General features: G+C 45.3%; 1 protein-coding gene across 1 annotated transcript; it reads left to right on the forward strand.

The window, feature by feature from the left end:
• The first annotated feature begins 1,849 nt into the window (after nt 1–1,849).
• LOC146175818 (uncharacterized) lies at nt 1,850–12,423 on the forward strand. Its single transcript, XM_084582170.1, has 5 exons — nt 1,850–1,883; nt 7,054–7,192; nt 8,311–8,456; nt 9,811–9,940; nt 11,722–12,423. The coding sequence occupies exons 1-5, from the start codon at nt 1,850–1,852 to the stop codon at nt 11,963–11,965; spliced, it is 693 nt and encodes a 230-aa protein (XP_084438296.1). The 3' UTR covers nt 11,966–12,423.
• Nucleotides 12,424–15,399: the final 2,976 nt, after the last annotated feature.

Genomic DNA, 15,399 nt, shown 5'->3' on the forward strand with positions numbered 1-15,399 from the left:
ATAATCGATCTGATTCCTGTACAGACCGTCCGGTGAAGTCCATGTGTACAGGCGCCTCTTGTGCTGTTGAAAATGAGTATTCGCTATGGTCAGGTTGTTTTCTTGACAAAACTCTACTAGCCTCTGCCCAGCTTCATTTGGCTCACCAAGACCGAACTTGCCTGTAATTCCGGATATTTCTTCACTCCCTACCTTAGCATTCCAGTCTCCTATGAGAAAAACGACGTCTGATGATGGGGTGCGGTCTAAAAGGCATTGTAGGTCCGCATAAAATCTCTCAACGTCAGCTTCTTTAGCAGTAGTGGTCGGTGCATAGACTTGGATAACTGTTATGTTGACAGGGTGACCTTGGATCCGAAGTGAAATCATTCGGTCGTTTTTGGGGTTGTACCCTAGCACTGCTTTGCCCATTCTTCTATTTACTATGAGAGCGACCCCATTCCTTCTCTTGGATTCGTGCCCACAATAAAAGACATAATGGTCGCCGGAGTTAAATTCTGCCATTCCGGTCAACTTGAGCTCGCTGATACCCAAGATATCAATGTTCAATCTGTCCATAGTGTAATTAATTTTCATCTCTGCAATCATTGAAGAAAATGTTATACCAAACAGTGTGTCACTGTTGCCTGGATGGCCGGAGCATTGTCAAGCGCTGCTGTGCAGCTTTTTCTCCCGTCCCCCTTTTTCGCCATGTATCCCTTCCTTGGGGAAAATAAAATGTGCGTGAAAAAAAAAAATTAGGACGATTGTTTTAGGCTATGCCGTGGTGGCTCAGTCAATAATTAGGGCGCTCGACTTCTGTACTCAAGAACGAGGGATCAAATCTCGGCCGCAGCGACGATTTTTCAATGGAGGTCAAAAGCAAGACACCCGTGTGCTGTGCGATGTCAGTGCACGTTAAAGAGCCCCAGGTGGTCGAAATTTCCGGAGTCCTCCACTACGGCGTCTCTCATATAGCCTGAGTCGTTTTGGGACGTTAAACCCTACAAACCAATTCGAACGATTGGCTTAGGTAGGGTATAGACGTGTATTTCACGTTACTGTCCGAGATATCGGCCGACATAATGTAAATATAAGCCGATAGAACACTGCGCACTACACACGCTTGTTTATCGGCAGTGTTAGGTATAGGGCTGACGTCCATAAGTATCACGCACGCTATTGGAACACGCTGTGTAATGAGATTCTGGATCAACTTCTAACACCTGGAGATAATCATTTTATGTGCGCCGGCACTGCAAAGCATACAGGTATTTATCATGTACACCTCCGACGACAGTCTTCCGCGCGGCGGGAATTGAATTCCTCGGCCTATATGGCATAGCAGCCAAACTCTAACGCCACAGGCACGTGCTTTTATTGACACTTATGTGTATGCCTATTGGCCACATCGACGAAAGTATGCAATTGCGAATGTATTCGCACTGTTTTCGAATAATTACGTAACTGGCAAGTGTTCACTTCGAGTATTAATCCTGTTTTCTTTTTTCTTTTTTTCTTGGTAATCATTTAGGGCAGCAAACTGACGCTTTTCGTGCGCTCTGCGTTTGAATGCAAAATATGAGGAAAAATAACGACACCTGTGACTGTGTATGATCGTACGCGCTCCACACGCGACGGCATTTACTGCACGCTAGGGCTCTCGCCTTCGAAGATATCTCTCAAGATTTCTCTCTAATAGTCCTCGCGCATCGACTCTTTTTTCCTGCGTAGACGCTGTCGACCAGGGTAGCCCTCGCCCCTTGACCGTGGACGCCTATAAAAAGAACTGAGGAATCTCGTAACCTCCCAAAGCCTTAACGTGTTTTTGCTTCGTCCTTTTACCCGAGCGCGAACGCATTCGACAACCATGACGAGAAGTGGATTCAGCCTCGTGCTAATTGGTGGGTGACTTTGGCCATTCCATTGATAGCACCGTATGATCATCTATAACAACGGAAAACAGGTCACTTGGGAAAAGCTATGCACTTATAACGATCATGACTTAGCTTATAAGTGTCATTGCCAGCATGGTTTTGTTATCGCCTAACCTGGATGTCTTTATGTAAGAGTGAAGACCATATGTCAGATGACTCCTTACTTGAGATGAAAAGTCTAAATATTCAGGCGTGCTGTCCCTGCACACGTCGTCGCACGTGAGTCATTGTTATGCATTACCGTACAAGCCCTGACTTATCGCAAGCGTCTCGTTCTGCATAAGTGGCTATGTGGCACTGACCAATTTAAACCTGTCTTCTTTTAGCCTAATCAGCATAAACTTTCCTGGTACAGAATGAAGCTTCAGTGTGGTCATAAATTCAGAAAAAAAAAAGGGGGTCGCGCAAGCGCACGTCACCCTTTATTCGACCAAGTGGAATAGGATATTAAACTTCACTTTGATTCATTTTCTACGCGAGTCTTGTTTTCAAACGTAAGTAGTAAGCAAGTAGAGGAAAAACGTTTTTCTGTGTTTTAAGTATGAAGTTAGAACTGAAGCTAACGCGCTCGGGCAATGCTGACCTTGTACACGACGCATTGATGGCAACATCCCTGCAAAGCATGTCAGCTGCGTGTTCGTACTTATCTGTGAGAAGCGACTGCTTTTGCACTGCAAGACGAAAACTCAGTAATTCGTTCAAAACAGCCTAGTTATACTTCAGCGACTGTGGAGAAGCCGCCTTTCCTGCGAAAAGTAACCCCACGCATTCGTATATTCCTGGCAGACCGAGAGAAAAAAATAAAAAGCAGTGAAACCGTACGTTGCCTCCACGAAATGCTAAACAAGGGTCCGTGTTCGAAGTTCGTGTCGTTTAAGCCATCACCTCGAGTTATCTGAGTGGTGGGAACACCGAAACGGGATGTCAGTTCGGGTGACACCGCTTCCGGTTGTGGCGTTTTCACCAATGGAATGAGGGTGAAAACGACAACTCGGAATATAGACCCTGATTAGTTTGCGCGCGTGTGCTTCCAGTTGCGATCGCTTTGTCAACATTTTTCTCGTCTTGACGGAATGCCGTCATCGTAAAATTAGCGCAAATGCATCGATGCTAAAGTTTTGAGATAGCAAGGCTGGCGAGTAAGATTATGAGCCTGTCCCTTTCGTTAATGGTTCCATCCTGCGTGCAGTTGTCAATGAGTCCTTCTAAAAAGGATGCGAGTCTGTGTACCCACGTTGATTCAAGTCAGATGCCAGTGGTCAGTCTACCCAGGCTGCAAGGGGACCTTGGAAACGTTAACAGTAATCCAACTTGTCGGGTTTATGCTTGGTTTATGGGATTTAACGTCACAAAGTGACCCATGCTATGAGAGGCACCGTAGTGGAGGGCTCCAGTGATTTCGACCACCTGGAGTTCATTAGCGTGCACTGACATCGCACAGCACGTAAGTGGCTTGCTTTTTGCCGCCATCGAAAAGCGGCAACCGCGGCCGGGATTTTTCTGGCTTATGAAGCGTGCATTATTTCTTTAGAAAAGGAGAAGTGACGCAGAATTCATGCGTATTACATTTACAGTTTGACACATCGACTAGGCTGGCATTCTCTATGGCCCTAGGACATAAAACGGAGTGCCTAATTTAGATTAAATTGTGACGAAAGGATCAAATACAGACGCGGCGCCGAGAGCTGAATAACGTTTAAAGGAAAGGGTAGTATGCGGGGGAATATGCTTTGTACTGTTAACGCTTACATTTAACTGTAATCTTAGCTTCAATGCATAAAATTAATCGACTACTACCCCACCAACGCAGCCAATTTTTCCCTAAATTTACTGAAGACACACGTGTAGAAGTTTTTAAATCGAAAACATAAAAGAGATGGCTAGGCTTCTGGCACGCTCTCATCTGCTGACCAGCTAATAATGTGTGAAGGTCACTAGCATGTTTTGGTATATCATATTATAAGGTAAGGTATGGTAGGCATTGTGTGGTATGAGGGCTATAACGTCCTTAAATGAACACCACGTTGCCAGTAACGGTCGCCATAGTAGAAGGCGCCGGAGAAGTGTCAACCAATATGGATTCTGTGAAAATGGGAAAGTGTGCTAACAATCTCAAGCACGCGTCGCCCTAGTAGACGGCAAAAGGAAAGCGGAGGGATGTAATTGCAGTCGTGGATCTCGTGGACACGGGCAAGTAAGCCTGGAGGTGACGAAATCAGCACCCCACGAATAAACACAAACCGCAGTGTGATACGAACGCACAGCAACATGTACTTGTTATTTACATTCGCTCCGCGAACGTCTTGCTCAAGCATGTTTTTCTTTTCCTTTTCCTTTTCATCCTTGCAAGTTACACGTGTGCGATCGACGTGTCGACGCCCTTAAGGAGTTGTGCTATCTGGCGCTTGTTTTTGTAGTCTCCAGGCACGCACATAGCGGAAAGATCAATTTATCCAACACTGACTTCATGCTGCCTCCGCGACATACCAACGTGTGTATGTCTGTGCTTGCTTGTATGGTTGTGAGGGGGGGGGGCGTGCGTGCGTAAGGGGGCTTGAGGGAAAGGAATCGTGGTTTTAGGAGTGGCCGCAACTTTTGTTTACTGTCTGCAGCTGTGTAAAACAGATGTAACGCTAGACTCATTGCCACGTATCATCGAAAACTCCAGAGATTTAGTCAAGTAAAACTAATTGCTGGGCTAGTTGGTGCATTGCTCTTAAAAGGAAAGATTAACAGCGCTAACAAATAGACACTGTCAGCGCCTGTCCTGTGTGCCTATTTGTGAGTGTCTATTTCTTAGCGCTGTTAGTCTTTCCTTTTAAGAGCTTTCCTCCAGAGATTTCTTTGGCCTTGTGTTTGTCTTTAAGCGCTATGCAAGCTTTTCGTGTTTCTCCTGTGAACGGAAATCCCGTGCGTGTTGCTGGCTGGGGACTAGACATTTTGCCCCTATTCTGAACGTTGCAATAGGTGCACTACTGCATAAAGTATGTCTACTTAACAGACAACCTAGGCCTAAGTGTTTTACTGAATACATAGCCTGGAATTCTAGCTGAACCCGTTTGTTCGAGTTTAGTATTACAAAGGCGTACACCTAGTGATACTGCTTACTGATGTGTTGCGTAGCGCTAACAGGTTCGACCGAGCGCCGTCACAGGGTGATTTTGTTGTATAACGCGAAAACTGAAGACATTCAACTTTTACCTCTTCCTGCAATAAAGAGAAAAGACGAAGCAGATAGATTTTCCCCCTTCAGCTAGGGTAAAAAACTGAAAGCGAGAGCAGTATACTAACATACCCAGTCACGTGCGATCACACATTTGGAGCATTCTCCGAAATTAAATCTCGGCGGGCCTCGTATTCCCTATTGGTAACCATTAAATGATCAACACTCACTTTCGCCAGCACGAGATGACGGGAGACAAGTGTAGGGAAGTGAAGGCTATTATTGCGATCATAATAACACCAACAGTCAACGAAAGCAAGAAAAGCATCACGGACTGTTTGTTTGTTTGTTTGTTTGTTTGTTTGTTTGTTTGTTTGTTTGTTTGTTTGTTTGTTTGTTTGTTTGTTTGTTTGTTTGTTTGTTTGTTTGTTTGTTTGTTTGTTTGTTTGTTTGTTTGTTTGTCGTGGTGATGTTAACGGGAAATTAATCATGAAACCCTTTTTACACCTAGTCCCTCCGGAGTGGCGCCGTGATTAAGCGCTCGACTACTGTGCCCAAGGATGCGGGATCGAATCCCGGCCTCTGCGGCCACTTTTTGATGGAGCCGAAAAGCAAGGCGTCTGTGTGCTGTGCGATGTCGGTGCCCGTTAAAGAACCCCAGGTGGTCGAAATTCCCGGAGTCCTCCACTATGGCGTCTCTTATAGCCTGAATCGCTTTGGGACGTTAAACTCCACAAGCCAGACGTTTTTACAGCTCAGTGATAACTGAATAGAAATTAGAAGAAAAACCAACCACATGTCGATGGCGGGATCCAGCCGTGAATTTGCGTGCGGTGCTCTTTAATCGATTATATTCGAAGAAAACCGCTCTTCACTTGAGTTTTAACGTGGTAATTATTTGACTGCTACTTATTTGTCAGGGACGACAGCTTGCACTCACTGCGGTCTCTCATGACGAAAAAAAAAAAAAAGCACCAAAAAAAAAAAAAAAACTTTGATGGATCGAGCTAAGGACACAGGACGAGAGCTTGTCCTAAGTACTGCTTGTCATGTGTCTCTCCTTGCTTGTCTATTATTTTTATTTGTTTGGCTCGCTCTAAGCTTTGTTTCAAGTGATGAGCTACCCACTAGCCCAACCTTCTACGTATACGCAAGGTCTCTCGTATACAGACCGCTACATCGCTAGACAATAAGATATGTAGCATCGCGCCGAAAAACATCTTATTATTAGGGTTGTTTATTTGTTTTTTTCCAGCTCTTATTTAACTTGAATACGGCATGTTCGGGCTCCAGTGAGTCGACCTGGCCAGCTTGGCGGTTTTTCTTTTGTTTTCTTTCTTTCTTCGGTTTTTCTATGTGTGTCTATTTCACAAGCCTCGTGCTGTTCGTGGAGTGGGTGCAAACTGAAAATTACTGATGGCAGAGAGACAAAAAATATTCGTGAAGTGGGTGCAAACTGAAAATTACTGATGGCAGAGAGACAAAAAATATTCGTGGAGTGGGTGCAAACTGAAAATTACTGATGGCAGAGAGACAAAAAATATTTATTGCTAGACCCTGCTCCCGCTCGTAGTCTTAAATCGATTATCGACGTCGAACCTGCATTGCCAACACGTGACACTATGGGCAACAAGCAGGAGCCACAATATAAGGCGGAAAGCAGCAAGAGGAGCGGCCCAAAATAAGACCCATAGACTGCACAGGGAACTGAAAATTAACATCCGGTGAGTGGACTCTCGGGTTGTGCGAAGGTCAGCCCATAGGTTATTTCCGTTTGAGTATTCTTCCAAGGGGAAGGTATTTCCAGTGTTATTTTTTACATGACTCGGGAAAGCAATGTCCGCGCCACAGCTAAGGCGTTTAAACTAAAGGTTTGGTCACAACCTGTGATCTTGAGCTTTCCGTCGATTTGCGTTTTTTTTTTTTTTTTTGTCAGAACTTTTCAAGCGTATGTCACATATTTCCTCCTTTTAGGCCTCTTTGGCTTTGCATGTGCCGCCCCCAAGGGTGACTGTGACATCGTGAAGCTGGATGCCTGCGCGGTCGACCTTTTCTTGTTCGGCTCTTCAGAAAAGGTCCCCACCACACCCGAAGAGCTTGAGCCGTATTGCGCGTGAGTATGGCAGCTTTGTTCACTTTTGTCAGCTGTAATAACCATAGCTTGCACAATGCACTGCGGAGAAAGCATTGATAAGCGTACTCGATAAGCCCTGGCCCACCAGCTTGAAAACGGTACAAGCCAACGATTATTACAGGGCACATAATGATATTTTTAATTATGCCCAGCTCAATTACAAGTTTACAAGTTTGGTTCTTCTCAGAAAAATATTCCTCATAAAGGAAAAATAAAAGCATGCCGTCCCCTCTTCGCACAAGCCTGATAGAAAAAAAAAATGAACAAATAGGACCAAAGTGATTTAGCTCTAGAAAAAAAAAAAAAAAAAAGGAAACAAACAATGTACAAATATTTGAACACTCGAGCCTGTAAATTACGTATAAATGATTGTGATTATTTTTTTATATGCTTCTGAACTCTCAACCTGGTATTTCTTGCAAAATTTTACTCCTTACTTTGAGTTATCTTTCTATTCTTGCTTGTCCTACTCTTTAACAAATAAATGGGCTATTCAGAGCATCATAATCACTCACACTCTGTAATAATGAAAATCATGCAAATAGTTGAATGAAACAGTAATATATACAGAAGGTCTTGTTTTTTTCCTTACCATGATAAATTTGTACATCATGGCTCCTTAAAACAAGAGTGCCGGCCGAAAAAACCTGCAGCCGCCATACTTTTTTCATAGTATCGACGAAACGTCAAGGAATATTATATAGCAGCACAGACGACAACCGTAGATGCAATGTAGTTCTGCATGCATGATAGCAACGGTTCAGTTTGATTTATTTACAGCTATCTCTTAGCTACTACTCCTTGTATCCTTTCTTTTATGCCGCTCACATTCCTACCCAGCCCCTCCTCGTACGTTTGCTTAGAGCATTGTATAATGCTGCTTACAAGCACTAACATCCGACAGCTTCCTATTATCTATTCTCTCTCCTGCAGAAGTTTTTCAGGTCCTGTTCATCTTGACTCGGCTCATCCGGCCATCTGGCCAACTATAATATTGTTTTGATTCTCCAAGCGATGAGCGCTTGAACATTTACAGTTTGCACTACTGTAGTCAACTCTCTTTTTTTTCTCTCTCTCTCCTTTTCTTCAACTGGCAGCAAACAGCTGAAATCTGAAGAGTGCTCCAGGGACTACTTGAAGCGTTGCACAGACAGCGTCGCCCAGGGAATCGGAGCAATCTTCATCGACGGTATCTCGGAAGAGATCGAGGGACGCTGCGACCAGTCCACCGACTACCACAAAGGTGAGTCAGACCGAAATGAGCGTCTCCCCATGAGTGATGCGGCTGAGGAGAGGGACAGAATACATGAGCCTAGAGGCCAGCACTGAATAAGCGAATAACGTAAACGTAAGAGAGGATTGAAGTATTGGCGCACCCTTTATTATTATTATTATTATTATTATTATTATTATTATTATTATTATTATTATTATTATTATTATTATTATTATTATTATTATTATTATTATTATTATTATTATTATTATTATTATTATTATTATTATTATTATTATTATTATTTACAAATAATGCTTTCTCTCTTGTTAGAGACCTAGCAGGAGTGGGTTATACAGCGTTTCAGAACAATATCAGGTAATTTGATTAGGCAGTTCTTTCTGAAATTGGTTATTTGGCAGAAAACGCCGAGAACCAAGTTGTTCCATAATTCAATCGTCTGTGAAAAAAAAAAAAAAAAAAAAAAAGAAGGAACGCTTGAAGCAATCTAAAAATGGAGTGAAAGGAACCACATTCAGCGGGTGAGCCCGTCGGGTAACTCGTGCTGTAGGTGCGATCAGTGTGATAGGCGTTTCGATGTTAGTTGTTCCGTGTACGATTTTATGCAGCATGATAGGCGGTCACACATGCATCTAAACGACAGTAACTTTAGTAATAATGCGGTGCATGTACACATACAGAATAGCAAAGTAATAATACCCTCAAGCTATCCGTAATCAGGATTGCGACTATCTCTCCAAGTAAGTGCCCTATCATGGCCCTATACATAAAATGCAATGTATAAAAACTGGCACACTCGGCTGAAGCGAATGATCCCAGAATTACGAATGTTTAAATCTAAGTTTATTCAGATTGAATGTTCTCATACTGTATGCAACATGCCCCGAGGAATGCGCGGAAGACTTTAAGAGTGCATGGCGTCCTTAGAAAGTGTGCGCAGAAATTCTGGGCAAGATCTGTGCGCGATATGTGTCTGCGAGATTCCGCGGGATATCGGTGGGGTTCTGGTATCTAAGAACGATGGTATACAGTGATCGATAGTTATAGTTAGTGATAGATAATGATAGTCAGTGATGAGAAAGAGAAATCATGTGTGAACCGAAAACGACGCGACAACAAATATTGACGGAAATGTGAATGCTTCAGAGAACATTTAACCAGGGGCCGATTTTTATACATAGCATTTTATGTAGGGCACATACTTGGAGAGGTAGTCGCAATCCTGATTACGGATAGCCTGAAGTATTCTGTACGTGTACACGCACCGACCGGCCATGGTAGTTAGGCGTGTCGCCGTAAATGACGTCCAAACATCGGTTAATGAGGCGTCACACTGTTGGTTGCATCTGAACTGATGCAGAATACTTGAAGAGCGCCCCCTGCATGAACAAGGTCGGAGCATCCATTCACAAGTGCTTCCGAAACGCAACGACTGACCTTGACGTGGCTTCCAGGCTGCCCACCAAGCAGAGGATCGGGGGAGCTTGCTGGTAAGCAAGATGCCTGAAGTACTGCACCAACTAGGCCGATAACGCATCTTACTGAAGCACCTGAATGCCGAACAAGACTATACTCCGTTTCATACATCAGGTGCAACGCAGCGAAAGCTACGCAAATAATTCCCGCAAGAAAGAAAAAAAAAAAAAAAAAAAGGAGGCGTATTACTACTTGCGCGTTTCGTGGTCGAGTGGTTTTTGCGGAAACGGGCTCTATTCTGAGCATACACATTTGTAACAGCTTGCTTCGCATGCCTGTACATCTTCACAGTGCGGATCTTAAAGAAAAAATCCGCTCCGAAGAGGCAGTCGAGGTCGCTGTATTGCGCAGCGCGGAGGGCACCACTGGCAGCGTTGCGGGGCAGCAAAAACGCGACTAAACGAAAACAACAAACAAAACATACAAATTCACCGAATCCGATCTTTTTTCCCTAAAACAGGTGCTTTTTACGGAGTTGATGGAAAATGTAAGATGTATTAAGCTTGCAGACAAAGCAACTATTATTTCCTCTCGTCAAGAGCAGGCACTATTTTTCATCGCGAATGCGGGGAGCGTAAACAAGAGCTCTAGCTTTGGCAGTGTTGCACTTGATGTATGAAACGGAGTATAGAGGCCCCGTCTAAAGGTGTAATAAGGAAGTCTGATTATATGCTCCGGGTCTCAAGTTATACGCGAATTGTTTTGACCTAATCGCACAAAGTTTCTCTGCATGTTCTTTGTGAGAGTCAAAGGAAACTTTTCCGTGACGAAACACTGCAAAGGTTACAGCAAAAAAAGCCCCGATGGGGCAGGCAATTACTGTCCACAGACACGTGCAATTAGTCTCAATGTCTGTTTGCCTGGAATAAACAATGTCCGTAATCCGGCGGCGTTGAATGACAAAGGTCAACGTGAAACCTAGAAGTTCAACCAGAAAAATGCACGTTGTTTCTTTTTTTTTTTCATAAATTTATACCGCTACTTTACCGCAGCACAAGAGCATTCAGTCTGGAAAACATTAATTACCCCTTTATAAGGACGCTAATACACTATTTGTCCGAAATTCATGTTAGAATTGAATTTAAAATGAGGTGACACCTCTAAAAGCAGGGTTTATCTTTTTCTTTTTTATTTGCATTGCCACCGTTCTTTTGCTTCTTTCTTTCCTCCTGCGTTTTCTTTTTCCCACTGCTCGCCTCCTTTATTTCAATTTCCTCTTTCCTTCTTTGCGTTTCTCCAAAGCTACACTAGGCTAGTATAAAAAAGTTTCGCTGTGCCTGTCCGAGACCACAACTGCGCATGCGTCGTAACCATGACAACTAGCTGCGCCGTTCCACAGGTGTTCCGCAGCTGCGCCGTACTGACTGTGCCAACTCGTGACATCACGTGCCCCATTATGCAGCCTCACTGCGCATGTGCAAAGCGTTCTTTGGTCACTCAGTGATTCGTCAGTACGTGGTGCTCGCCACAGAGATGAGGAGGGTAACGGCATCCTAGCAGATTCGCGCGCCGGCACAGAGAAGGGTTGTTTCCGCACTGCGCATGCGCGCACCGCAGCGGAGAGCTGACCGAGTGGAGCAGGAAAGCGTCTGCCGGCATCGCATGCGCAGCACATGAAAGTGGGTTGTGCATAGAACGCCGGTGAACATAGGATGTACTTACGCTCTGTAACCCCGCAGCCAAAGCTTTTCCTCCACATTCGGTTCAGCAGCGTTGAACCCTTCTAATTTTTTTTCTTTTCTTGTCCCCTCTACTCGCTTCGTATAAATGGTTTCTCTATTTTCTCTACTCGCAGCAAGTACAACGTGTTCGAAGAGTGCATGCGCAAGGCTGTCGAAGGCAAATGCGACGATGAAGTGGGCGAGTTCCTCAAAGGTCTGCTGGAGAAGTACGCCGGCGAGCTGCTGTCCGCAGTGTGCGCCGGCTACCGCTCTGGCGACAGGAAGTGCGACAGCATCACCTTCGACACGGCGCCCAGTGACCAGAACCTCCGCGCCGTCCTCACGCCCCTCCTCACGGTGTCCGCCGCACTCGGCTGATGGGCCGCGAAAGGGCACCAGCGTTATTACTGTTCGAATACCGAGAACGTGGTATCCTTGGAGCCCATGGGATATTGTAAATGCGGCATCGCGTTGACCACAGTGACTATACATAACTACGTTAGAACCTCTATTACGTGTTGACGTTGGCAGTATAACTTTTATGCATACTATAAACTTTTATAAATCTATGCATCACACCGCATAGACCGCTGTCCGAACAGTGGTTCCACCGTTCAGTAGTGGTTCAAACACCCCGAGGTTCTGTACTCAAGAAATCTCACATTCCATCCCAGGCGTTTCAACCTTCCTTTCGCTTATTGTGCGTATGCGCGTGTTTGGGTTGTGCAATGAGTGTCGCGAGGTTAAAAGACGTCGAGTGGAAGCTGCCCGTGTAGAAACGCATGGGGACCGTTCTGTAAACTGTGATCCTTGTACAGAATAAACAAAATTTTTGTATTGCGTGTCATTTGTATATGGTCACTTACTGCGGGTAGCATGTGGCCGTTTAAAGAAACTATGCAAAGCTATTTACTAGAACTACAAAATGCGTGCGAGCGATAGGCACTCCACCAGTATACTCTCTCCAACGCAAATATTTGACCTACCTTCACCAAAAGCGGATATATTGGCGATCAAAAATGTTGCTCTTCCTTTCGCCACAAACTCGGTCCATGCAGGCGCGCAACACTGATTGACTGATTGAAATAGCTTTATTTTCCAACAGATCAGGATTGGATTTACCCATTCGCTTAAACGGCCGCTCGGAGCTCTTGGGTCCAGGCGCGGCGTCTTCAGCCAGTTGGATAAGTTCAAGCTGTGTTTTCGGGTCCGAGCTGAGCCTCAGACATTCTCCCTGATCACGGTGTATCCCTGATGTGTTTATGCTGTGTTTGGGCATGTCCAGGTCACGTGAACCATGTCTGCTGTGTTTTTGCAACTTTTGCAAGTCTTTGTATTGTGTTGGGTACCATCCGCTCATGAGCACGGGGTTTGGGATATGTTCTTGTCTGTAGGAGTCTCAAAATGTCCATAGCGCTTGCAATACTAGGTATAGAGACGAAAAGTGGCGCGCAAGAAAACATTTAGCCAGGTTTGCCTCTGCTCACGGCCGAACTCAAGCGGTGACGGCGCGCGCTTTGAGCAAGCCGCTGCGCGGTGAAGTCCGGCTCTCAATATATCTGTTTAGTCACTCAGCCTAGAATGGCGTTCTCGATACTTTCGTTGATTGGCAAAGCGAACTTCCTTATTTTCACGTGTCCCTCCTCTTTTAGCATGTCACTTTCGCAGACTGACAACCAAGCGCGCAGGAGCCTTGTTTCTGCATGAAAACGGTTTACGCAATTTTTTATAGTGTGCCATGTGGCAAGTTTGCGAAATAAAAGCTGAAGAGCGAGAACATTTGTGCTCTATATTGTCACGTAGTGGCGACAATATAGGAGGCTTGAACTTCACCTTGTTGGGCTGACATGCGACCGCAAAACAACTAAGCGATCGGCGGCGGCGATACCAACAATTGTGCTCGGCAGTCATCGAACAAAGAATGCCTGTTTCACTCGTCAGCACTCGATTTAATGGCGGCGAAGAAAGATCGAGATAAAACAGCAAGCGGTGACTAGCATACCCTGGAACATTGTAGAAACACACGCGCGTGGCTAGAATCTTTCAAGATACATCTCGAAGCATCTTCCCAATAAAGGAAACGATATAAAGCCGCGTCTCGCGACGAGCATGAACAAAGAGTACATAATCGATCCGTGCGCTACAATCACAATGATAATCCGCATGCCGATGGCTGTTAGAGATTTGAATGGTTCGCGGCAATATACGGCTAGTCACGTGCTTGGCGATCACGTTGCTGTGGCGAGGCAGCGTGGAAAGGCGCCGCTAGTAACGTGGTATAATGTCATGCGTGCACAACCACTCTTCGAGGTTTGAAGGTAATAATTGGGCTGCAGGAAAGGATCTCGTACATTTTCGCGGACCCCTCAACCACACCATAAGTTGAAGCGAAGACGGGGTTCGAATCCGGGTGCTCCGGACCAGTAGCCGGGCATTAATAATTGCTTCACAGGAAGGGAAAAGCGCAGTATCTGTAATACTTGTCTGTGGACACCTGAACCGACCCGTAAGGGAAGGGAGGAAGGTGGGAGTTAAAGTGGAAAGAGAGAAAGAGGAGCCGTAGTGGAGGGCTACGGAGCAATTTCGACCACTTGGGGATCTTTAACGTGCGTGCGCATGGTACCAGGCACCTGGCAGCAAGTACTTGAACAGCTCGGCTTTAGCCTTCCCAGCACCACGCAGCAGAGACAGGTCATACCACATGAATGGAAGGGTAAACTGCATACCACACAGTAGGAATCCCGAATATACAGAGGTGCGACGCAAAGCACGAGCCAGTACGATGGATAAGAACTACTCCAATGACAAAAGAGCCTTCTTACTGGATGCTGCGGGTCCCTGAAAAGGCATCACAACAGTTGCCGTCACTCGCTTATCATATAGAAGTGGGGTTGACAGCTAGAAATTCAGACGTCGCACAAATGGAGGAGGCAGCGATCGCATTAGCCGCAATACACCGATTCTATCGTCACTGACTCTGAAACTCCATGCGAGGCCGGGTTTTCGCCTTGGCCTGTAAAATCTTATCCCAAGCCAGACACCAAGCCTCAGACAAAGAATATGGGCATCTGGTCATCAAGGGGTTGAGGGAAACGTGTGTGCACACGCCGCAGCCCAAGCATTCCTCTCCCGGGATCCCTCATCACTCCCCTCACATGACCCCTCCCAGCTCATCACTACATATCACGAGATACTGAGACCCGTCCACTTAGCGAGACTAATATTCTCAGCACCTGCTAAAGGACTCGATAAATCAGGAGTGTCACCTCAGGCGATTACATTGTCCTACAACAGCCCATCTCGACTGCACGCAGTTAGTCCGGGTATTTTCTCAGCTGAATGCACATTTTGCCCCCAGAAAGCAGACCTTTACCATATGGTATGGGCTTGCCAAGAAAACCAAGTCATACCTCGTAAATAAAACCCAACGTGGGCAGATTGGGAGGTGGCCCTGTCCAGCTCCGCCCTTGTCGCACAAAGGACCTTGCTTGCGAGAGCTCGGGCGGCGGCATCAGCCAAAGGAGTCCAGAGTCTACCCTTTCACATACAAAAATACAAAATTGAATTGCTAGCGGTGATGTTTACATTCCCGTACATGAAGTGTGTCAACGCATGAGAAAAGCTCAGTAGATGAGTGCCAAAGGCAAACCACTAGTAACCAGAAAGATGCGTTTCATTTGAATAACCTTCATTCTGCAGCTCGTCAATTCAGCTAGTTCTTCAAGAGCACAGCAGCTCGTCGACCCTACTAATCCTTGCATATCACTGCACCATCAACCCAAATTGATATATGCACAAAACCATCAAATTTA

Source organism: Amblyomma maculatum, chromosome 10 (assembly GCF_055883805.1).
Source record: "Amblyomma maculatum isolate TAMU_Amacu chromosome 10, ASM5588380v1, whole genome shotgun sequence".
Classification (NCBI taxonomy): domain Eukaryota; kingdom Metazoa; phylum Arthropoda; class Arachnida; order Ixodida; family Ixodidae; genus Amblyomma; species Amblyomma maculatum.